The following is a 24,498-nucleotide window of genomic DNA, read 5'->3' on the forward strand; positions in this document are numbered from 1 at the left end:
CTCAGTACTTTCCAACTTCCCTATCCTGTCTGTGCCTCTCAACCCCCCAGCCAATTCGTTCCTATTGAAGATGTAAATCTTTAAAACAGGTCTGGAATATATACTGTATTTAAAAGAAAAAAGCTAAATCATTTCCTAAAACAACTGGACACTGTAGTTTGTAGCAAATGTAATTCAGACCATTAGGATGATGAATTCTCTGAGCGTGTACAATGTTTTTTTTATAATGTAGTCTGCCTACAAATATATTTCACTGCACATATTGAAAATATGAATATCTGACAAATCTTTGAATCTTGATCTGGAATCTTGAAATAGTGCATTTATTGGAAAATGTTTTCAGCCCCTATTATCACCAGACTTATTCTTTAACTAAAAATGTCCAACGAGCTGCAGAAAAGAATTTAAAATAGCAGTTTGCTAACTTCTACTTTTACATGCTGTATTGTAACTTTGAAACCAATGCATACACTTGAGACATAGGCTCTACATATATATATATATATATATATATATATATATATATATATATATATATATATATATATATATATATATATATATATATACACACACACACACACACACACACACACACACACACACACACACACACACACACAGTAGATGATGGACCCAAGTGAAAATATTTGGAAATTACATCAGGGACCATCTTGAGAAGTAGGAGTCTTCTTCTTCACATACTGCACTTGAGGTACTGGATAGCCGACAGCGCACTCACATTCGCTAGCAGAGCTAAACAGGATTTCAGTAAAGGTTACTTTGTAGAATTGGATGTCACTTCATCAAGTTATACAGTACTCTTCATGTTCAATACTTAAAGCCCCTGAAAACTTGGTTTCAAATCTTAAGTATTTCTCAATGGCATTTAATATTCTTGACCAAATAAATCAAAGTTAACATTATTTTCATTTTCAATTCATTTGCATTTTATTTTTTTGGAGGAAAAACAGCAGAGCAATGAAAAACATTTCTAGCTGTGCAGCATAAAGGCAAGACAGACAGAGAATGATACAAGTAACAAGTTAGACAAAAACATTCTTATTTATTATTTAATAAGCGTTCAACACTCAAAAAAATCAGTCATCAGATTTTAAATCCAGTTGCAGAATATCAATGCAAGGAGTTTCATACCTGCTTTCCAGGCATCAGCAGCCTCTGGATCAGAGGATCTTAATACCCAGGAGGCAAAAGCGATGCAGACCAAACACATATCTGACTGCTTCAGTGTGGAGAAGATGCCCTCTCGTCCTGTAGGAGACATAAACATGTACAAAAAAGTAAATTTCGTTTAATTGTAGATTTGCTTTGGATGTGTGTTTTACATCCAGTCCAGTGTAGAAAGCTCAGACTTACTTGTCTGTATAGTTTCCAAAATCCTCTGCTGCACTGCCAGCTCTGTAAACAACTGAGAAGGTGCTGAAGAAACTCTTCCCTCAGTGAGCACAGTTATTGGTGGATCTGCTCTCTTGCTGGCAATTCTGTCAGCCTCAACTGGAAACACCCAGGCACCAGACCCCCTGCACCAGATGCTACCTTTGTCATGGAAGCGAATCCTCCTCATCGACAGCAAACCTTTCCAGCTGTGAAATCCACGTGGGGCTGCAGCAGATATCCCACAATCGCTGCCCTGGATGAAAGAGCGACACGCGACTCTGATTGAAGAGATGTCGTCATCCTTCTCGCAGTCTGCGCTCAAGAAAACATAGTTCGGATTTGGGAATGTGAGTTCTCTGATGGTGGGACGAGAACAAGAGAAAATGGGAATGGGTTTCTCCTCGCTGCACTGGGAATCATGGAGGGAAGAGAATGACATTTCATCCCTGAATGTACAAAGCGTGAAGTCAAACACAGGTGCCACTGAGATATCCTCTGGGTCATAGACAGTGACACATGGGGAGCGTCCAAACATTTCAGGGAATAATATTTGATAATGTTCAGCCAGTCCAGGTATTGAGGGTCCCAGATTGTCACTCGCTTTAAACACCACGTTTTCCTCCAGTGATGGACAGCAGCATTTTTCATCATTACCAAGTAACAACTGCAAAGATGAATCCTCTGTGTTGAGAGCTTGTATGTTGCGCATGCTTCTGGTTTTTGTTATCCGTCTCGGCCATGCAAGTTCGCTTGAAATTAAAGCATTTGAGTCCTGATCCTCAAAACATTGCCCTGCGAAGTCCTCTGAAGGCACAGGTGTCTCCTTTCCTTCAGAGCTTGTGGATTCCTCCTCCTCATGTGCAAAGAAAGGAGAGTCACTTGTCCTTTGTTGGTTTTTGCTCTGAGGGTCAGGACTGGGGTTCCTACTGGCGCCAAGAAACTGCCAGTACTCTTCTTCAAAATCGGAGGTGGAAAACTCACAGCTTGAGCGATCTGGTTTAGATTCGTCAGGCTGCGTGAAATAGTCTGAGTCAGCAGTGTCCGATGTGTCCATTAAACCACCATCGGACAAGTTATACTCCACAGTGTCAGCCAAAGAGCTGTGATCTGTTGGGAAATCATCAACATTTGGTGTCGCTATTCCTTGTGTTTCCCTGGGAGGTGTGCTCCTACCCACCCTAAGCTGCAAAATGTCATTTATGGTCAGTTTTTCCATTTCATCCCAAAAAGCAGAAATGGCATACACGGGTCGAGTGTGGCCCGTGGCTTCAGCATATGTTTCAGGGCTGTCGGCCACAGAGCCAGGTGTCAGAGTTAAATCAGGAACAGGAGGCAGACTAAGCTGGTCTCCTGAAGAGCAACCAGATGCTGAAAGATTAAGTTCATGTTTTTGGAGTCCAGGTGTATCCGAGGGCATGCGGGGCACCGTGCTCTGTGTGTTGTTAACACACGTGGAGTTGTCATCTGGCATTTTGTTAGCACTTTGGCCAGCAGATGGAAATATCAGGGCAGGCTCAACATAGGCGCGTTCATAACCTTCAGAGTTAGTAGCTGTTACATTGCAAGAGAGAGAGATATGACAAGAATGCTTTTCTCTGCCCTGCGTGTCGTCAGCGTCGGTATCCTCAGTCAGACTGAGTAGATGGCTGTTTTCTGTCAGAGATAATGAGTTCTGCAGTCGATAGTTTTCCATGAGAAGGTGCGGAGGTTCCTCCACTGATTCAGTAGCTGACAGATAGCTTTCAGACTCATAACTATGAGTGGAGAAGAACTCAACACTGTCCTCAAGCTCGACAGACTCCACACTGTCCACCCGTGAAGGCTCTTTGGGTGTAAATGTGTCATGCGAGGTGGACGCTGAGCAGCTTGGGTCATGTTTGTTTCTGTCTGTCGTTGGCTCAGTGACATTTTCTTCGGGGGAATGGAACGTTACCAGTTTTTCTGACAAATTGTCTTCTTCACCAGATGTTAAAGACACTTGCGATGAATCTGAAGTGACTCCCATCTGAACGCTCTCAGGATTGTCTTCAGCACTTGGGTGCCATCCTGATTTTGTTAGTTTTTGGAAGTTTTGGTGTGATTGTGTGACATACACTGTGTCCCTCCTTCCCTCTGACTTATTATTATCTTTGTTTATCTCCATCTCCAAGCCATTTTCAAGTGATTTCTCCTGCCCGGGGGTTCTGCACATGTGAGTGTCCTTACAAGTTTTTTTTGGTCTTTGTTTTTTTTTCACAGAGGGGCCACGTACCCGCTGACGTGCAGGACTGTTATTCACTGTCACGAACCAGCGCTCTTTTTCTGCTCTTAAAGCGACACTGCTCACAGCTCTGTCTGTAGCATGTGGCTCATTCACATTCACTTCTGTTTGGTTACAAGAAAGTGGGTCAGGTTGCTGCATGGATTTGAGTTTACAAGTGCCACTCTCTGTTTGCACCTTGCCATCTTCTTTTCTCAGCTCTGTTGATTCTCCATCTGAAGACTGAACATTTGGTTGCAGTGTGATCGTAATGTTGTCAGTTGTCTCCTCTGTGTTGACATTTCCTCCGGGATAATCAAGGCATATGTAAGAGTTCACCCGTATTTCACTCTCTTCTCCAGCTGTTGTTGTAAGATCATCTCGTTCACCTCCTGCACCACTTCGATTAACCTGCACTTCTTCCATGCAGCATCCTGCAGCGTTGCTTTCAGCTTCATCGCTGTTTGCAGCAGGAGTCTGCTGCAGCTCCTGTCGGCCTACGCTGAAGACTGAACTTGAGTTTCCTGAATCCTCTGAATCACTGAGGCTCGAGTTATCAGGGCAGGCGAGCGAAGGCTGCAGCAGAACACACTCCTCACTGTCCTCATAGAAGCTCGTCCAGTCATATTCTGCAATGTGCATGCTGTGATCTAAATCATCCATTTTGATACCTCGCATGCTCTTCAGCCTGAAAAAAGAAGAGAAATCAGTGTTAGAAGGTTGCAGATTTAGGTATTTTGCATGAAAAACAAAGAAATTGGCCTCATGAAATGTATAGCAGTACATCATTGGTATCCCTGCTGGGTTATAGTTAAAGTTACATCAACACATTTGAGTTAAATATAGAGCATGCATTTGCCTAACGCTTAAAATTTCTTCCCGCTGTCATTAGGATACTGTTGTGCAGAAAGCAAACAAGCTCCTGTATTAGTTCAAAACTGCAAAGCAACACTGGAGCACCATGGTCACAAGCTCTATAACAGACCCCAAAATACTCTGTGGCCCTAATCTTAGTCATATGACCTGAAACATTCAGCTGGCCAATGTCAGGGTACAACATACTGTATCAGCTTAGCAAACATACTCAGTGGGCGAGTTAAGTTGCAAAAAAATACATTGATACAGTATGATATAAACATTCAAATGTCAACTTGTCAAATAATTCATCAACTCAAATAATTCATTAAAATATATTTTGTATTTGATCACCACATTTTTGTAGTATTGTTTTAGCTACAGGGTAACAAAGTTATTAGGATCACTGTTTCATCTTCACCATAATGGACGTTGCTCTTAAACTCCTTCAACTGCTCTTCGTCAAAGTCATTAAAGGTCTTATCTACTAACATTATTATAACACAACCAACACGAAGTGTATAGCTACAGTGCATTGTTGTAAATGTGTTTCTGTAGGAGACAGGAACCTACCTGTTGCAGAAGGACGAGGCGTCCTGTTTGGAGGTGTCAGTACTTTCTCCCTTCAGGGACGTTTCAGCTCTGAGGTCCGTCTGTCCTTGCATATGTCTGACTGGGGCCTTGCACTCTGCACTGTTATTAATAGAGTAGTATGTCCAGTCACATGTAGCTGCTAGTGCAAACGTCCGTCCCTCCATTACCAGAGGTGTGACATTTCAGTACCCTAAAATACAAGCCCTCATCCATTTATTAGAGGTAAGATCAATAATCAGTTCCATTATTAACTGATAGAAATTCAAGGACAGGGACACATTTTGCTACCATAATGGATATTTTATACATTTGATGCATTTATTTAAAATGACAAGATCTGAACAAATGCTCTTTTCAATGAAGTTATGCAAACATAATTTCTTTTTAAATTTCCATTAATTGGATTTAACATCTAGCCTTAGTCTCAAGTCTTGCACACACAAAAAAACTTTCTCTAGTTTCTGCAAACATTGACATGAAAAACATGATCTTGGATTAAATATTTATAGTTTCAAAATGCACCTGTCTTACTTTAAATACTGTAAATTTTTACTTTTAATCTTCTTGTGACAGCTCAGATCCAGACAGTGTTTGTAGGATAGCATCGGACTACATCATTTTCTACACAAATTTGTCTCCCTAAGCTGAAAATCAGAGCATTAAGACGTATATTGGTATATTTTCTCTTTATATAAAGAGACAGTAGACATACTGTGCAGAGTTAACCTACAGTTTGGATATACAGATGGGTGACAAATTAAAGGAAAAACCAACATGAAGCGTCTTAGTATGAAGCCAGGCCACCACAAGCCTGCAGAGCAGCTTCAGTGCTCTTTACCATGTCTGTAGAACTCTGCTGGAGGGATTAACACCATCACTCCACAAGATATTCCCTCATTTATATATACAACCTTTATTTAATCAGGTAATCTCATTGAGATCAAGCTCTCTTTTGCAAGAGAGACCTGAGTACAGCAGATAAAAGAAAAACAAACATAGCCAACAAAGGGACATATAGCATCAGAGACAGTCACAGACATCACTAAATAGATTTGAAGATGAAAGTTTATATTCTATCATTTGGTGTTATGGCGATGGTGGTGGAGAGCATTGTCTTACACATTGGTCCAAAATATTCCATAGGTGTGAAACTGGGTTGAGATCTGGTGACTGTAAAGGCCGTAACATTTTATGTTACGTCATTTTCATACTCAACAAACCATTCAGTGAGCCCTGGCGCACGAAAGCATCTGCATTTGATATGTTTCTCCACTCTCTTTTTTCAGATTTTTCCTTTAATTTGTCCCCAGTCTAGATTACCAAGTGAAAATAAAGAAATGTATTGCATTTTTTTCTGGCATGCATACTGTAATGTAATGTTAATGTAAAGATAAATTAGGTTCCTTTCATTCCTGATTAGGTTATTTGCCTATCAGGTAGGAACCAATCAGTTAATTCAATAACCAACAGGGAAATGTCATTGATGTAAAAAGAAATTCTTTTCTGGCACACAGTGAGTCATTGTTTCTATTAGCAACTGGAATCACAAATGAAACCAAACTATTCAAATTTTTCTTTGAACAATATGAAGCCAACAGGTGTCATACAAAAAAAACAGCAGAATGAGAGTTCATATAATTGCACAGAGGGAAACAATGGTTATGGAAAGGTGCTTTATTTCTCCAAACATTACATACATCTTCAGAACATTCTTCATGGCAATGAAACTAGAATTTGTACATTGTTACAAAAACAATACATAATTTGTATAAAACAATATGTACATGTATTCAGCTTATGGTTGTCTGTACAACAGCAAACACATGAAGCAAAAAAGGGGAATATTCATGGAATGATTGATGCCTTTTATCTGGTTCACTTCATATGGCTTCACATATACTGAAAACGGAAATGACTAGTTATAGCCTTTGTGTTGTCAAGGTATAAAACTATATGAAATAAAATACCATGGAGCAAATAAAACATGGATAACTTGCCTTGTTTTGGAATTGTGTACAGTAAAGGCCACTGGATATAATTCAAATACCCCATTATTCATCACGTCTTGACTAAACGTTTCCTGGCTGCAGTTAAAGCTCATAATGGCACAGTAATCACAGTAAAGGCCATTTTCTTCAAACAACATTTGGCAAAAGTTAATAGTAGTCAAGTTATGTTCACAATGCAACAATAATGTTGCCATACAACAAAAAACTCTCAATCACACTTGATGGCAACAAGTTACTTCGAGTACTTCTTTTAAAAATTAGCTGATGACCTCAGACAAAAAAAAAAGTGCACGAGGATTCAGTAGTTTTATATTTTGAGAGAAAAATATATTGGAATTTAAATTTACTTCATGAAACAAAATTGCCGTTTTAAAATGTTATGTAGGATCACAGAACGTCCTGTGAAAAAACATGATTTTGTTATTGAAAATGACTTCACCTCTTTCATGATTGAGTGGGTCTGTTGTGGAATTCAATTCATGATGCGTGCAGCTGCGATGCATGATTTGTTGTACAAGTGTAGGACACTCACTGTGGTTTAAGCTCACAAAAATAATAAATACAAATGCAATAATAAAAACACAAAAAAAGCAATCAAACAATCATCCATACAGCACCTGCAGTAACTCTCCCTAAAATGTCCCAGTCCACCAGAGGAACTCTGCTGCTGTTAGACACATCACTTATTCTGTTGTTCTGATTGTAATCAGTAAAACTCAGTGCACAGTTACAGAATGCAAATACACATATAAAAAAAGAAAAGAAGAGAAAACTCCCAAATAAACTTCCTAATTAGCAAACTTAAAAAGAACAGGCTTCCATCAAATGTCACTGGGCTGTCACTTTGTCTCAAAAAATCATTTACTCGACTTGGCCACTGGCTCCATTTTGAGTTAGTGCTAGTGATAGTGCTATCTGTTAAAAATATGGCTACAGCAGCTGGTTAGCTTAGCATAAAGACTGGAAACGGGGGGAAACAGCTAGCCTGGCTCTGTCCAACAGGAACAAAATAACAAAACCTACCAGCACCCCTAAAGCTCACTAATTACAACATTATATCTCGTTTGTTTAATCTGTACAAAAAAGTGGAAAACGATTCGCTGAAAATAGTCTGGCCCATAGTGGGGAACTGTGGTTTTTCCACTTCGGATTTTGTTTTTTATACAGCTTGAAAGAGACATAACATGTTAATTAGTGAGCTTTGGAGGTGCTGGTGCTCTCCACCAGAGACATTTTACATTTAAGTGTAAAATGTTGAACTATTCCTTTAACAGAAAATTTAAAAACTAATTTAATAGGAACAACTCTGAGACTGTGTCAGGAAGATGGGTAGACAGGTTAGTTACTGGATACTGATCTTCTTCAATATCTAACTCTTGTTAAATACAGAAAAAGTAAACAGCCCTGGTGACAAGAATGCAGCCGAAGCAGCTACAGTTACATTTGGCCACCCATGTACAAGTCAACTGGTCTTCACACGGCTGAACCTTCACATGATAAGAAAATCTAACATCGTTCCTGAGCGTTCTCTCCTACCTGCACCAGCACTCCCACCCCTCCTCCTACCCATTATAGACTTGAGTAGTAGATGTGGTGGGTACGGTGGCACTATTCAGTGTTGATGTTGCGGAGGGCCGCTCCCTTCTCACATATCTTGGCTTCCTCACTTCAAAAGAAACAAAACAAAAAAGAACATATAATCACCCGTGAGACAAGAGGAGACACGCACTGGAATTGCTCATAGCATCTTTGAGCTAACTTTTAGCATGTTTTGTGCTTTTAAGAGCAGCTTTTACACCCCCAAGATCACCTTTTTTTATGAATATAAGCCTGCCATTGCTACAACAGTCCTCAAATATGAAACACTCCTCACCAACATTTCCAAATACTCCTGGGTAATGTTTTGACTGCTTTGCATAACTCAATAGCGTCACATAATACTGCAACCTGTTCAGCAAGATCAGCGAGTCAGTTTCAATTAGTTCACTGAGTACGGCAGTGTAGTCGTCTTACCTGACGAGGAGGGGATCATGACAGCCTAGAAGGGAAAAACAAACAAAAATTATAACCATCCCTTTGAGACAAACATTTACAAATTATCTCTTTGTGCTACAGAACATTGCTGAGGCTACAATAAACACATTCACAGTCTCTATACAAGGCTCCATTTGTTCTGTAGTGTATGATTAACTATGAGTAAACAATAAAAGTGACTTACTGTCTCACTTGGTTGGAATATGAAGGCTGTAAAAGTACATAAAATATTGTTACACTTGAGTTGAACCAACTGAAAATCTAATAATATCACTAAAGCAAAGCAATAACATTGTGCTGTCCATGTTCTTCAAGCACTTCCATGCTTTATTATATAGGATTTAATGGGTGTGGTGGGTCAACAGGAGCTGTGGAGCTTCATAATTCAGGTTAGACAAAACCCTGCTTGTATAATTACAGTCAGTGTGTTAGAGCTGTGCAGTGCTTACCCTTGTTGCGGCGGTAGAAGATACTCGGGAGTCGGTTGGAGCGTTTGAGGTAGAAAAAGGAGGCAACGGAGAGGATCAGGAACAGGCTGATCAACAGTGTTCCCAGAAGAAGAGAGGCTGCCACACCTGGCCCTCCTGCTCAAAAACATAGCACAAAACAGGAAGCGGCTGATGAGAAACATGCTCTATCATCATATCGTAGAAAAGGTTTCAGTCGTAGTCATCTGGACACTGTTTTCAGAATCAAGACGTTTCGGCTCCCATCCGGAAGTCATTCTCAATTGTGAGGATTGTGAGACTTCCGGATGGGAGCCGAAACGTTTTGATTCTGAAAACAGTGTCCAGATGACTACGACTGAAACCTTTTCTACGATAGAACACTCCTGGACGAATGAGGGACTACACCGTCTCTATCATCATACATGACTATATTACGCCTTAAAGTCAGTTCATTGATTCACTTAAAGACATTTGCTTGAAACTGAATTGACAGGTGTTTTTTTCTAGTAATTCAAACTCGTAGACTCGTTAAAGTAAAGGCCAAGAAATAAATATTATACCTGAGGAAATTACTTAAATCAGTCTATAATGACTGTGAATGTTTTATCTTACCAATTTTGGGAATGACAGTAGTTACAGTTGTATGGTTTTTCTTCTCCACCGTATAGTCTAGTGAGCACACAAAAAAGGCAAATCAAAAAAACATGATACAATGTAATATAATGTAACATTCATTGTATTTAAAAACAGTCAGTAGACAATCCTTACTGTACGTGCAGACTGTTATGTTCTCCAAATCCACAGCTGCTGAGTCACAGAATATGCAAACAGTGTTGCTGTTCTCAAGGACACGCAAGAAGCATCCTAAGAATTCAAATGAAGAATATATTTCACATTATTTTTTACTTTGATATGCTTGTACTAACAAATTATTCATTTCACCCTAAAATGTCAGTCACAAGATAGAAGTGAACATGAAAAAGGTATATGCTTTTCACATTTTGTTACATTAAGAACTTTATATACTGTATTGTTCTCCAATTCCAAGGGTCAGAGCCACCTCTATTTTCTGAGGAGGCTGAGGTCCTTCAACATCTGCCAGACAATGCTGAAGATGTTTTATGAGTCTGTGGTGGCCAGTGCTATCCTGTATGCTGTTGCATGCTGGGGCAGCAGGCTGAGGGTAGCGGATGCTAACAGGCTCAACAAACTGATCCGTAAGGCCAGTGACATTGTGGGGGTGGAGCTGGACTCTCTGGCGGTGGTGTCAGAGAGGAGGATTCTGGCCAAACTACACGCCATCTTGGACAGTGTCTCCCACCCACTCCATGATGTGCTGGTCAAACAAAGGAGTACCTTCAGCGGAAGACTCATCCCCCCAAAAAGCACCACAGAGCGCCACAGGAAGTCATTCCTGCCTGTGACCATCAAACTCTTTAACTCCTCCCTCTAAGTGTCTGTATGACCCTAAGTCATTAAACTGGACATTGATCATTAACATCACTGCAATACTTGAAATAGTTGTGCAATATTCTGTGTTTAATACTCCTGTGCAATATACTCTGTTTTCAGTTTAATTCCCTATTTATTGATATTTATTCATACTTTACTACTACATACTATTACTGCTGTGCAATATCCACCATCTCATAATCATCTAAATAAGCTACACTTAACTTGACAGTACTCATTATTGCACTATTACTTATTACTTATATTATTACATTGTATTATACCGTACATACTTATCAGCCTGTAAATCCACTTTGGTACTTAGTTACTTACTTAGCTTTTATACTTATATCCACTTTGTACTTAATTTATTTTGCCTGTATTATAGCGTATTATATTTTGATTTGCTTAGTACTTCTATTCCTGTGTGCACTGACGTGATAGTGAGCAGCTGTAACAAAAGAGTTTCCCCTCGGGGATCAGTAAAGTATTTCTGATTCTGATTTATAGTAAACTTACTGGTATTCGCAGAAATAGAAACATTTTCCCAACTAATCCTGTTTTTAAAGTTTTCCAGTTTAAAATTAACAAAAAGAAATGGTTATTTTCCTTTTTTACACGTTGCCAAGGATAAGGGTAACACGTAAACACAGGGACAGGGCAGGCGGTTCACATTTTTTGTGCTTTTCAATCCTTTCACTGTGTCACTGAATCATGCAGGAGCAAACTGCCTCCAATTTTTTTGCTCTAAAATTCCAACAACAATACGGTCATACTTTTCTCTTTTTAAGAGCACACCAATGAAACTGTCCGTGCAATGTTTGTACCGTATTTGCACTCATATAGCATACTAGTTTAATTAATGAATATATTACATAAATTCATAAATAAATTTAATAAATGCAGTTTAAACTAAACTGTGTCTTATTAATCAAATCTAAAGCTTAGCTGTTGAATAGTCAGAGGCTTTATAGAGCTCCCAATGATGTTATTTTATTTTGTGCACATAAAATATTATCCTGTTAGCACAAGATATCATCTTGTAAAAAGTGAAATGATTATCTTGTGATTATCATGTGTGCATAAGATTAAAAAATAATATTAATTTGGGACTTTGGAGGCTCCGTATATGTATTTTGATTTGCCAAAGTAATTATATAATTAGTATATAATTATATAAGACACAGATTGATTGCGTTAAAAGGTCAAACGTCGTGACATTCTATATATCCACATTACCTGGTTCACAGTGAGTGTCATTTGAACATGAATTGTTCACTCTCTGTTTATCTCCACAGCACTCAAGTGAGTTCTGATGTAGGGCCTACAGACAGAACAGCATTCACAGATTAACAAATTAGTGTAACCTAACAAAGCACACATTGGCCCTTTGGCTGAGTAACATCCATTTTCTACCTTAGTTACAGGTGTCTCAGGTCTGATAAGAATCACAGTTGCAGCCAAGACCAAAAGGAATGACAGAGCCATATTCGAACCTTTAAAGATCAAACAGACTTGAATTAGATAAGCATCAATTACTTTGACGAGGCACACTGTAGGACACATACGTTCTTTAAGCATTCAGTCCTACAGGAAAGAAGACTGATCATACAAAAGACTATCTGACTGGCTGGCTATCTATCTAATAAATGTGTCATATATACTTTATTATTAGGATAACCAGAATAATTCAAATAAGTTTCAGGTAATTCTGTCTTGTGGAATCTGCTGTTTATTGACCAAACAAAATTTTATAACAAGGAGCTTGATGTCGAGCTTCCATACTGTAACACTGAACACCATCAAGAACAACAAGTTGGTATCAAATGCCTTGTCACATTTGTAGTCTTGTTTACTTATTCTTTAATCACATATTTAAATGATTTAAAAACCAATCTCGACAATTTTAGTCTGTATTTGATTTAGGCAAGGTTTTTGCACAGCTAACAATCTGTAGACAGCATTTAATATTTGTTTGGCTTCTTTTGGTGAATGACAAAATGGGGTATTGTGGAAAAAATATATAAATATAAATGAGGTGTCTTGCAAGGTTGATACTATGTTACTTGTGTATCCTTTTCCCAATTTAGAGTTAATTTACATGTTTTGCTCCCCTCCATATGCCACGAAACAGTATGCAACTTAAGATTAGAACATGTTTAATATTGGTCAGTGTTGCATCCAAACTAATACAAATGAGTCACCCACAAACACAAGAGTTTAAATATTCATGAAGGGGCAGTCTTCAACAAAAGTCAAATACACAGCCCACTTTTCTTTGCTTTACGTTACAACTTTTAACTTTTACATATACATTTTTAAATGCTATATTATTATATCAAAGGTAAGGCAACATAGGTAATGTCTCAGAAAATGGCATGAAATGTGCTAACGTCAGTTGAGTTATACAGAATACAACCAAGGTGTTTAGCTAACTTAGCTAGCACCTGTCACTGGGATGAAGTTACGTCGTGATTGTGCTAGCAGTCAGAGCTAAAATAACGATGTCAGCGTTAGAAAGGCAGATTTGCTCATCTATTTAAATCTGTTTTACATTATCGGGTATGTTTACAATCACAGACTGAGCAGCTGCACATTGCTGAATTTGAAAACACAAAAAAAGTTAACTCACCAGCCAAACACTAAGCTTTGGCCTGACCAAACTCCTAGGTGTGGTTTAATCAACGTCAGGTCTCGCCGCAGAGGTATTACCAGACACTCACTTATATTTTTGGCAGCTCTGTCATCAACACACCTCTGCAGTCACAGCAGAGATAATCCTACAGTGCGTAGCTCATAGCTACCTGCATTCATTTAGCATACACTTCCGGGTACGATTTTCAAAATAAATTCCCGACTGTTTGTGCTTTATTAACATAGTAGCCCATGTCTGCGTTGAGAACATAAAAATAAATACATAAATGAAAATTAAGATTAAAATGAATATAAAAAAATATACTACTAATACTACTGCTACTAATGGTAGTAATAAATAAAATTAAAAATTACTTACTTAAGAATAGAAATATATGAGTGATGGTCTTTTTTTTTTACATTAAATATTGCAGTAAGGCTCCATTAATTTGTAGTGTCATTTTCAGGGATTTGCAGTACAACTGGAAGCCGTTATTAAAAGCACAACAATAACCTATGAGGGTGAATTATAATTCTGGTGCGTCATAAAAGGGTCTCCCACTGAGGATAAAATATATTAACGATGTAATCTCATTCACTAAAGCGCAATTTAAATACAATACTGTGACACTGAATGAAAAAAAATGAATACCAATATGTTTCTGATAATGTAACTGCAATGTGAATGAAACTGAATTAAATGAAATATTGAAATGAAAGGTTAATTGTTTTTTGTTGGCTTGGTTAACTATGCTGTTAATACTTGCTGGCTAATACTTATATTCAGATTATTGGTTGTTTTTCTCTCATGATAATAAGACATACAGTATAATGTATAGATAGCCTATTAGAGAAGAAATAATATTACATTAAAAGACCTTTCTCACAATAGACATTGTTACTTGTCGAGGCAGGAAAAGCACAGGTATAACTGATAACAATAATGATGGCTCCATTACATTTTCCAGTAAGCCAGCATGTACAATACTGGGGTAGTGTCACTGCACCTGAAGGAAATGCAGTCATTCATTTGTGACATTAGTTACACCTGTGTTTTAGAAGTCACAATATCTGAGCCCACAATTAGCATGGCCGGACTGATCTGTTAGGGGGCCACAGGGCAAACATTTGCTGTTGAGCCGCTACTGACACCACACCTATGCCCTCTTGTGCAATGTGTATGTACGCTGCTGTACTTGTACTTGCACTTTAGTGGTGCAAATTCCCCAACAGATTTACAATGAATCAAATACCAAAACCAATACACATGCACATAGAGTTCCCAAAGTGAGCCAGGGGCTTTTGGGGCATAGTTAGCCTACATTTGGAATTATCAATAACAATGTACCACTTCATCATAGTCCTATATTGTCATTCTTGTATTGTTTTTAATGCTATGTGGCAAACCAAAGACATTTTTCCACAATGTAGACAATAAAGTTCCTAACTAACTAACTAACTAACTAACTAACTAACTAACTAACTAACTAACTAACTAACTAACTAACTAATGTCCCACCCTAAGCAAAATGCCCACCAACAGGTGTGCCATGCATCCAGTGAACAAAATGACAAACTGATTTATTCTTTAAAACATCTTTAAGAACTCATAAATTGAGTATATATGCTGGAGAAATAAATGTTGTTAGAGCCAATAAATACATAAATACATAAATAAATGAATAAATAAACCAAAAAGCCTTCCAGTGTTTGTTTTGGTCCTACCGAGTCGTAATTTGGACTTTTTCGACGGCACCTGAATGCAGCCTAGCCTCGCTCTGGAATGTCACATGGCGGGAGATTTAAATGCTCGCGAGTTTATTACTACCTGTTCTCTCGACGTCCCCTCTACATCACAGCCTATGCAAACTGTGAGTCAATTTAAAAAGTATTTTAGCGATTAAGTATTTAATCCACGATAACTATTGTACACTACTAGTTAACATGACTAGCATGTGGCAAAGGTTTGATAAGATTGTCTAGCCAAACAGTTAATGGTTACTTAAATTTAAATTGACTCCATGTTAATTAAAGTTAGCTAATGAAGCCCTTTCTAGATTAACGTTAGCGTTAATGCTAACTCGCGTTACTCCAACACATCTGTCAGCTGCTGAATTTCTACTAACTTGTTATCTTTACAAACAGGTAACCAAACGCAATGAATCATATGAGGAACATAAAAGAAATGCTGAGCATCCCAACTGGAAGCAGGTGGTTAGCTTAAGTGTGCTAAATTAAATTACTTAACAATGACTCGCATTAGCTAATAACGTTATTCTCTCCAACTGTGAAGAATGTTATATGATGCTGTGGTCAATAGTTTTTAATCTGAAAACAGTGTAATAACACTTTGTCATCAACGCCTACATTTGTGGAGCAATGTTTTATGTGTGTGTCTGTGTGTTTACCTGATTTCTACAAACACATTTTCTGTTTTGCTGCACAAACAAATGTTTGTGTTTTCTTTTCTCATCAAACCTTGTGGGGACAAAACAATCAACAGGAATGTGGCTACCAGCGGCTACTCCAGTTTCACAGACTCTCAGTTTTTCTTTGGGTCGCAGTTTTGGCCTGAAAATTCTCAAGGCGTATCTCAAGATATGAGTGTGTCATCCAGGACCTCCCAACAAAGTTCACAAGAGGTGAGACTTATCAAGTTCATCTTATAGGTGGTTCTTGGTGAGGCAGTAATATCTTTGAGGACCCAAATGCATGGACAAACCCCACTGGTTTAATGGCATTATTATTTACATGTAGGTTACACTCAGTATAATATTTATACATGATCAGAGTAATGGGTCTAATGGGACAGCTGACGTGGATATTTGCAGGTGTGCTGTACTGTGAGAAAAGTCAAAAAGACTAAGTGATGCTATTTGCGGAGCTACCACTGCTGTGCTTTTGTTCCTTTAGTAATTTTATACAAACATATATTTTATTAAATGATATATCCAAAAAGATTGTCACCTTAAGATTAAGAAGATCCACACAGACAAAATAAAACCGCCCTTTCAACCACAACACATGAGATGTTTGTAGGTTTCGGAGGTATGACAATATATACTGTGAGACAAAAGAAATTTCTACCATCATAGATTTTTCTATATTGTTTGTTACTAACAAGCAAAGGTAGTCTTGTAGTGCTGTACTATTCAGAGCTGTTTAAAAAATCACTATGAGATATGTCATGTTTCTATATCCCTTAACCTCAGTATTTTCTTATTATTCAGGGAAGTGACCCAAAGTTTTCAAACAGTTATCACACTAAACCTCTTCTGTTTGGAGAATTAAAGGACAAAAGCAAAACTTTTGGAATACTGGATAAATTTGAGGAGGACAAGAAAAGAGCAAAAGAAAAAACTGACAGGTACTTATACAGGTCTATATCACTTGAAACATGCAACTCGCCTTGAATTCATACTTGTGGGATTACAAAAACAAAGTAGGCCTAATCACTTTTGAAAAGTTTACATCTGTCCTATCTGTCCTTTTGCTTTAACAGCAATATTTTAGCCAAAGAATGCCATCATTTTCGAGAAACTCTCAACAATGTAAGTGATGATAGACTTCTGTTCAGTTGCTTTTTCGATTATACAGCTCCTCTTTTCTCGATGTAAAATGTTTTTAAAAAAATGCTGCAATATTTTTCAGATCCAGCAACTGGTCGCTGGCACAGAGAGAAATACTGCTGTGTGCCAAACAGTCCTTGAAAAATTTGACCATTTTGTGTCAACATGTAAGTTTCCTAATTGATTGATTGAATTTTTTTTGTTGAAAATATTGAACTTAGAGTTCCTCTCTGCATACTGTAGATCTGATTGATTTAGTAAAAAGGGCAGTTAGCAAACATTTCTTATCGCCAGTGGATGGTGCTCTTTGCCCAATGATTAAACATTGGTCACTCGTAATCTCCTAACTTTGGAAAATTACTATATGGTTCCATACATTTTTAAATTGTATTGACTTCAGTGCAATAAGAAACATATTTTTCATATGCTAATTTCTATCTTTTTATTCATTCATTCTAGTGCAAAATAATCTTAACAGTCTTCAGAGTGACATTTCCCAGCAGTTTGAGAGTTTGCTGAATAAAGTGAACTCCCAGAAAGAGATGATGACTGAACTGGAGGAGAGGGTGCAAAAGGTGAGTAGCATGTATGTAGCTTATGATCAACATTACAACATTACATTACATTGTATTAGTGATGAGTATAATTGTTCATTTTTATCATTTAGAGTGGAGATACCACAGCAGAACTTGGTTCAAATCTGCAAAGCATAAAGAGTAGTCTGGAGTGTCTGAGAGAGGAGCAGGAGCGAGAACGAAACATGCTTGAAGAGGCTCTGAAGCTGCTCAGCACCTTAGTCTCAGAGCACTCAGCCAAACCCAGCTCTGAGAGAGTGATGGATGGCGCCGTCCAGACGTCACCAGGGCTGGAAAAGCCATTCTCCAACATCCTGCAGGACAACAAGCTTGAGGGCACACAGCTTACATGTATGTCAACCAACCTTGAACACAATCAGACTGAAGTTCCCCCTCAGGTTCCCAGCTACATCGTAGGAAAGATGAAGTTCACTCCAAGAGGCCACAGGAAGCGCAAAAAGAGGCCGCTGGTGCTCTCACATCGGAGTAAGCGCTCTGTCACGGATGAAAACAGTCAACCTCTCATGAACTGTAACAAACAACCAAATGTTTCAATGCCTCTCTGTGAGTGTCGTGATATGAACCCGGTAACCTGCCAGGACAGTCTCAACCCAGACTGTCTAATACCGCTGAACAGAGAGACGAGATCCATAGCTGCGGGATGTTTCATCACCCCTCTCAGCTGCTGGTCTCAGGACAGCAACAGCTCTGTGTGCCTCGCAGGAATCGAACCCATCTTAGAGAAGCTCTCAGCTGAGACCAAGACAGGGACCCCAGCAAAACCCAAAGGCCTCTGGCAGTTGTTTGACATGGATTGCGATTCAGATTTAGGCTCTTAGAGGATGAGTAAAGGACTCAGAGCAGTGAAGCATTTGTGTTCTTATTTTTGGAGTACAGGGGAATAAAAGCCCCAAATGTTTATTATTATATTTATTATTACTTGTGACCTATGTTCTATTAGTAGTAGAGTTATTCAGTTTTGTGAAGAATGAACACATTGATAAATTTTTTTTTTTTTGGTCTTGTACTTATGGTAGAAGAGCTGTGGAGGGGTGTATTAAGGTACTAATGACAAGTAGGTTAAGGACAGATTGACCCACAAAGTATTACACATATTTTTAATATTATATTTAATGTTCATTTTTTCTGCTGATATAAAAAAATATTGTAACAGTTAAGTGTCTGTGACTTTGTAAAATTAACTTATTCTGTTTTTATACTGCTGATTTGAGCAGTATTGAAGTCTGATCTTGTAAAGATACTTTGTATTCTAGTAATGGTAAGTGTAAGTAATAGTAACTTGACAGGCAGCCTTTAAAATTTCCTCTACGTGTCACCGATGGACACCCTGCTCCTTGTTCCACTTTTATACTGACAGCCAGGTGTTTTTTAAAAATATTTTGTCCACCCCATTTATATCACTGAGGGTAGACTAAATATGAATTAATAAAACCTTCATGAAGGCAGGATTTACTGCAGGGCTGTTGTATTAGACTGCATTAGTTTTAACCAGCCGTACCTAATTGTGTATAATTTTAAAAGAATTGAGTGTCTGTGTTCAAACTACAACAACCACACTCCATGATATCGCTAAGGTGCATGTTTATTAGCAGAAAAACAGTTTTATTCTGCTTTAGCAAGCATACCACAATACAAACAAAGAAATTGATTAGTACAATATAAAATATTCAATTTTTATATTGGCTATGTACTAAGTCTGCCAATATCACTTTACTGTAGCCATTAATATTTACCCTGTAATAACAGACCAAATACTTTAGCCACATTTTGGTTTAATTTGTATTATTATTTTTTATTAATCTGCAACTATTTTAATGATTGTTAAGTCATTTTTCAAGCAAAAATACCACAAATCTTCTGGTTCCAGCTTCTCCAATGTGACGATTTGCTGTTTTTCTTTGTCATGTTTGACAGTAAAACATGACAGACTAAACAATTAATTGAGAAAATAATCTACAGATTAGTCCACAAGAAGATAATTGTTAGATAACCATAATTTATGTCTGTTTAATGTCAAAGGAAATCATTTCCTGGTGTTGCTGATGATGCTATGCGCCACACAGCTGCAGGTTTCAGGTGATCAATCTCTGCAGATGTTATGCACTAAGATAAAAAAAATAACAACAAAAATACTGTATTTACAAATGATCTATCCTCATTCTAACAGCGTGCAAATGAATAACTGCAGATCCTCTTTCATGCAGGGCACTAAGACCTTTTCTGCTTGAAAAAATTAATGCCTTTGGCCCAGCTATAAGTGCATTGATGATTAATAATTAATTTCTTTCACTAATTCTCCCAAACAGACTTTGATCTGATCTGACAGGGGTGTCACAGTTTAACTAAGTCTGCAGGTGGGAACATGAGTCCCCTTGGATTGAGATTTGCCACTAAGCAGGCGTCATAATTGTCATGCATCAGAGCACGCCGAGCCACCACTGTCCACCGGTTTTCCCACGGGTCCAGCTCCAAAATGTCCTTTGTTATATCATCATGACGATCTAAGGGTAGGTGAGAAATAGAAAGGGGGATACAGTCACTTGGAAACATCTCCCAAACACTTTTCATTCATTGGATAAGGATGTTCTTTCATTACCTGCTCCTTTGTAGTATCCACACACATAAATCTTCCCTCCCACCACTCCTGCGTTAGGGGCATTGGTGCGCAGTGAGAGTTGTGCACATGGGAGAGGAGGTCCATCCCTCCAGTAGTCTCCATCTGGGTTGTAGATCTCCACAGCATCGAGGCAGTGGCGTGACTGCCCACGGTCCACGCCCTCACATCCAATACCTCCTGCAAAATAGGTTTTTATCACTAAACTGCATCATTTTGTAAAACAAATTCCTTCAGAAATACAAGCAGTTCATGTGGCAGGATCGTGACAGTATTGTGTCTATATATGCATCCTAAGATAAATGTAGAATTTTAAATAATTTTATTAATTTGAACTAACATGCATTGAAATAGGCCATTTTATTAACAAGTTAACTGAACAAATAATCTTACCCATCACAAAAATTTCACCGTTGAGTACAACAGCACTGCAGCGGTACTTAGAGTACTTCATGGGACCTAACTCTGTCCACTTATTTGTGTTTGGATCATACTCCAGGAGGCGGTTACTAAGACGGTCAGGCTCATCATCCATCCGGTATGACTGCATGGGGGGGGTAATGAGAAAGCAGAGCAGGTGCAGTCAGAGAAGAGCCAGTAAGAGCTCTTATTAAATGTGTGAATGAACCAAACTGAATGCAGGCTTTTGATAATTGCATACAGGTATACAGGTTTTGTGACATCACCTGTGGTGTTCGACCACCCATCACATAAAGGCGATCTTTCATTCTGACCGCGATGTGATAGGCTAAAGGCATAGGCAGGGGTGCTGCACTGCGCCAGGGTCCACCTTGCAGAGACCATCGCTCCACACAGTTAGTGATGAGAAACTGGTTCTTCAGCTTCATCTGCCCACCCAGCAGGTACAGAGTGTCACCCAGTGACCCCAGAGCGAATGAATCACGGTACTCTGCTGACGTCAGACGCTCCCAGCTTCCTTGGGCCTCTACTTTGTACCTGCAACGCAAGATAACAGTCAGTACCATCAAGCAAATACAGCGTTATCAAAGGTGTCACCTAATGTCTTTCTTACCTGTAAATCTCAACATGCATGTCCTTCTGTCGGGCCATTCTGCGTGCACTTGCCTCTCCTGCCACTATAATGTCATTTCTTTCAGTTACAACCCCGGCACACACGTACCCCAGAGCCTCGCCATAGCGAGGTGAAGTGATATAGTAGGTTCGGCCTGTGGATGGAGCATAGCAAAAGCTGCGCTCAGTATAGCTGCCATATCTTGACCTAATCCCACCACTGTCGTTGCCGACACAGAGCAGCAGATCTGTGGTCTCCATGCCGTAACGCAGCTTTAGTTTGCGTGGTGCAGCTGAGGGATGCATCGTGGTGGCCTCCAAGGCTTCACTGAGCATCTCTAGACATTCAGCATCGGACAGCAGGGCCATGTTCCTCTTCATTGCCTCTCTCAAATAGTCAGGGTTAATCAATGGCAGACGGACCTTCCTCAGGAGCTCTGGGAGGTGCAGAGTACGGACCTCTCCTTCCATCAGAGGACTGTGTTTGACCCAGCGGAGGACCACATCCAGGATGGTCTCTTCTCGTGAAACATTAAGGTCATCAGAAGTCAGGAGCTTCCCCAGCTGATGGGCCTCCAGGTCCAGGACCTCCTCATTTTGGCAGACTTGGACAAAGTGCTGCCTCAGGAAGCGCTGAGCACGGTCAGCCAGGTCCTCTGCACCGAGGTCACGGGCAAAGTAATACACACCAAGGCAGTTGGAGGCATCCATGTTCTCGGTCATGTGCTGCTGACAACGGGTGAAAACGTCATCCATCTGCAGGAGAAAGGCTGCAATAGAGATGCCTTGCACATTGGCGTTGGTGAGAGGAAGATCTGAGCAGTACATGTAGTTCAAGAGGAGGGCCAGGCTGTCTGCAGGAGTGTCGCGCAGGAATATTTCTCTGTTGTTGCACTCACGCAGGCCGCATGTGAACATGACACGGAAGTACGGGCTGAAGGCAGCTAGAACGACCCGGTGACAGGGAAAGCTGATGCCCTCAGCAACCAGCACCACATCTGTCAGATGCTCGGTCTCCCTCATCTTCCTCAGCTGGTCGAGGAGCACCAGCCCATGTTTGGCTGTAAGATCCATTTTGCCTCAACTTTTTAGTAACAATAATATTTACAAAGTTACACAGGTTTATTTTTTATGCACTCTGAACAACTAGTCAGGAGGTTGTCTCTGAAAAACAAAGACAAAAACAGAAACAAATGTTGAGCAGCCATCAATATAATACTAAACAGCACTTTAATGAGCTGGTGTGAAATGTACGTTTAATACTAAAACAGCTGTGTCAAATCAACTCCGGATTTTATACACATTTGTTACAGTTTTTTACAATCGCTATGAAGGTTTTTTCAATACATTTAACAAGTTTCCTAAACTCTTAACACGGTTAGCACAACATCCGTCTTTGTAGGTTATACAATTAACACATTTCTTGTTGCTTTGATACAAAATGCATACAGTTAACACCAATTTAAAATGCTTGAACTTCTTTTACACACAAGCTCAACCAAGACCAAAACAATGTAATTTTACAGTAAAATTTACAAATGCTTTAACACTGTATGTCAGAACAGATAACATCATGTTCTAAACATAACTTATATTGGCTAAAGTCAAAGTGAACAGCTGTTCATATTGTGAATTGAAACACAAATATATTCCCTGTATTTTATTCCATTGCTAATGAGAAACAGCTTATTGTAATTATGCAAATATATAAATCACAGCTGATCACTGCCAGGGGTGGATAAGGCATGCCAAAAGATTCTTCCCACGGTGCCTTGCCAGAGAAGCTATCAGGTGTGATGTGGATGAGAACATGTGGCCAAATGCAGAAGACCGTGCAGATTAGAAAATTACTTTGTTTTTTTTATTATAATTCCGGTTCTTTTTCTGTTTGTATATCTTGCAGTAATGTCCTTTTGCAAATAAAGTCTTCACTGCAGCAATTCTGTGTCTGTATTTTTTTTTTTACATAAACTGTACATTTTATAAAGCTACTCTGAGATGGTCATTCATTTTTGTATTGAATTTCTGCAGCAAAAGAAACAAAATGCATGCATTTACTAAACCCAACAAAACAAAAATGTAGAGAGGCTTCAAAAGAAACTACAATGCAAAACACAATCTATGATCAATACAATATACTGTCTATTGTATAAGGGCAGACCTGACACATACAATAATGCAGTTTCTGTAAATTTAGCCGATGATAGTGTTTCTTTTGTCATTGTGTTATGATTGACTAAATGTTCCTGTTGGAAGAGAACATGTGTTAGTGTTTTGAATAATTATTTGATTTTAAAACATGTTTGCAGTGTTTTGTTAGACATAGTGTATTGTGTTAGTTTATTATTGTATTTTGAAAATTAGTTTTGGGGTTTAGTTTACAATGTGTGATTTTGAGCATGAAATAAACCATTTTGCCAATTGTGTGTTTTAGGTGTGTTGGTGCGTTAAGATTGTTAAATGTATCATAGCGATTGTAAAAAACTGTAATCTTAGGTCTCCTGACAATGAAAATGTAGATAAAAGATTGGTAATAATTGTATAATTTGATTAACCATAAGAAATCAAAGTAACATTACAAAGATTGTATCCATGAAAGCATATTTAAGTAATACAAAACCACATACTTATAATGGCTTAAGTAATGGAAAACCTACAAGGATATATTCATGAACTTTATATTTAAGCAGCCACCATTCTAATAACTACATTTTCTAATTAGCCTTAGATATAACTAAGAAATGCTACCCAAATGCTACCATTGTCTATACAACATGTGCACTCTTATAAGTTAGCACTACAGCTGTCCACATCATACAGCATTCAATTCCCTTGTAAAAGCCTTACCAAAGTCATCAGCTCCTCTTGTATGCTGTTATCTTTGGTCTAAAAAGTCCAGTAAAAGTCCATGTTTTTCATCAGGCTACATGTGTTGTTGATGTTGCACAAAATGTGTCAGGGGGGTTAGAGAGGGATTGAGAAATTGCAAGAGACAAAGATATGTACCCCCTCCGCTGCTGCGG

The 24,498-nt window shown here is 38.7% G+C and overlaps 4 protein-coding genes across 5 annotated transcripts; 1 reads left to right on the forward strand and 3 right to left on the reverse strand.

Moving 5' to 3' along the window:
• Positions 1 to 576: 576 nt before the first annotated feature.
• Positions 577 to 6,279, reverse strand: perm1 (PPARGC1 and ESRR induced regulator, muscle 1). The gene is made up of 4 exons (XM_044175585.1): positions 5,066 to 6,279; positions 1,378 to 4,325; positions 1,156 to 1,272; positions 577 to 756 (listed from the first exon to the last, which is right to left on the reverse strand). The coding sequence occupies exons 1-4, from the start codon at positions 5,248 to 5,250 to the stop codon at positions 698 to 700; spliced, it is 3,309 nt and encodes a 1,102-aa protein (XP_044031520.1). The 5' UTR covers positions 5,251 to 6,279; the 3' UTR covers positions 577 to 697.
• Positions 6,280 to 6,745: 466 nt separating this feature from the next.
• On the reverse strand, positions 6,746 to 13,864 carry lg2h1orf159 (linkage group 2 C1orf159 homolog). The gene is made up of 9 exons (XM_044173068.1): positions 13,663 to 13,864; positions 12,447 to 12,526; positions 12,270 to 12,354; positions 10,347 to 10,442; positions 10,191 to 10,247; positions 9,579 to 9,713; positions 9,314 to 9,339; positions 9,109 to 9,133; positions 6,746 to 8,761 (listed from the first exon to the last, which is right to left on the reverse strand). Exons 2-9 carry the CDS (start codon positions 12,516 to 12,518, stop codon positions 8,658 to 8,660), a joined length of 600 nt encoding a protein of 199 aa, XP_044029003.1. The 5' UTR covers positions 12,519 to 12,526; positions 13,663 to 13,864; the 3' UTR covers positions 6,746 to 8,657.
• Positions 13,865 to 15,464: 1,600 nt separating this feature from the next.
• LOC122866186 (interactor of HORMAD1 protein 1) lies at positions 15,465 to 20,124 on the forward strand. 2 transcript variants are annotated; one of them, XM_044175531.1, is made up of 8 exons: positions 15,465 to 15,535; positions 15,810 to 15,875; positions 16,168 to 16,306; positions 16,895 to 17,031; positions 17,167 to 17,215; positions 17,316 to 17,400; positions 17,693 to 17,808; positions 17,901 to 20,124. In XM_044175531.1, the coding sequence occupies exons 2-8, from the start codon at positions 15,823 to 15,825 to the stop codon at positions 18,645 to 18,647; spliced, it is 1,326 nt and encodes a 441-aa protein (XP_044031466.1). In that variant the 5' UTR covers positions 15,465 to 15,535; positions 15,810 to 15,822; the 3' UTR covers positions 18,648 to 20,124. The 2 variants fall into 2 exon arrangements, with proteins under 2 accessions (XP_044031466.1, XP_044031475.1); XM_044175540.1 differs by having other exon boundaries at positions 16,958 to 17,031.
• On the reverse strand, positions 19,394 to 24,492 carry kbtbd12 (kelch repeat and BTB (POZ) domain containing 12). Its single transcript, XM_044175518.1, has 6 exons — positions 24,323 to 24,492; positions 21,477 to 22,639; positions 21,130 to 21,400; positions 20,837 to 20,987; positions 20,426 to 20,623; positions 19,394 to 20,330 (listed from the first exon to the last, which is right to left on the reverse strand). The coding sequence occupies exons 2-6, from the start codon at positions 22,547 to 22,549 to the stop codon at positions 20,161 to 20,163; spliced, it is 1,863 nt and encodes a 620-aa protein (XP_044031453.1). The 5' UTR covers positions 22,550 to 22,639; positions 24,323 to 24,492; the 3' UTR covers positions 19,394 to 20,160.
• Positions 24,493 to 24,498: the final 6 nt, after the last annotated feature.

The sequence above is a fragment of the Siniperca chuatsi genome, linkage group LG2 (assembly GCF_020085105.1).
Source record: "Siniperca chuatsi isolate FFG_IHB_CAS linkage group LG2, ASM2008510v1, whole genome shotgun sequence".
In the NCBI taxonomy this organism is placed as follows: Eukaryota; Metazoa; Chordata; class Actinopteri; order Centrarchiformes; family Sinipercidae; genus Siniperca; species Siniperca chuatsi.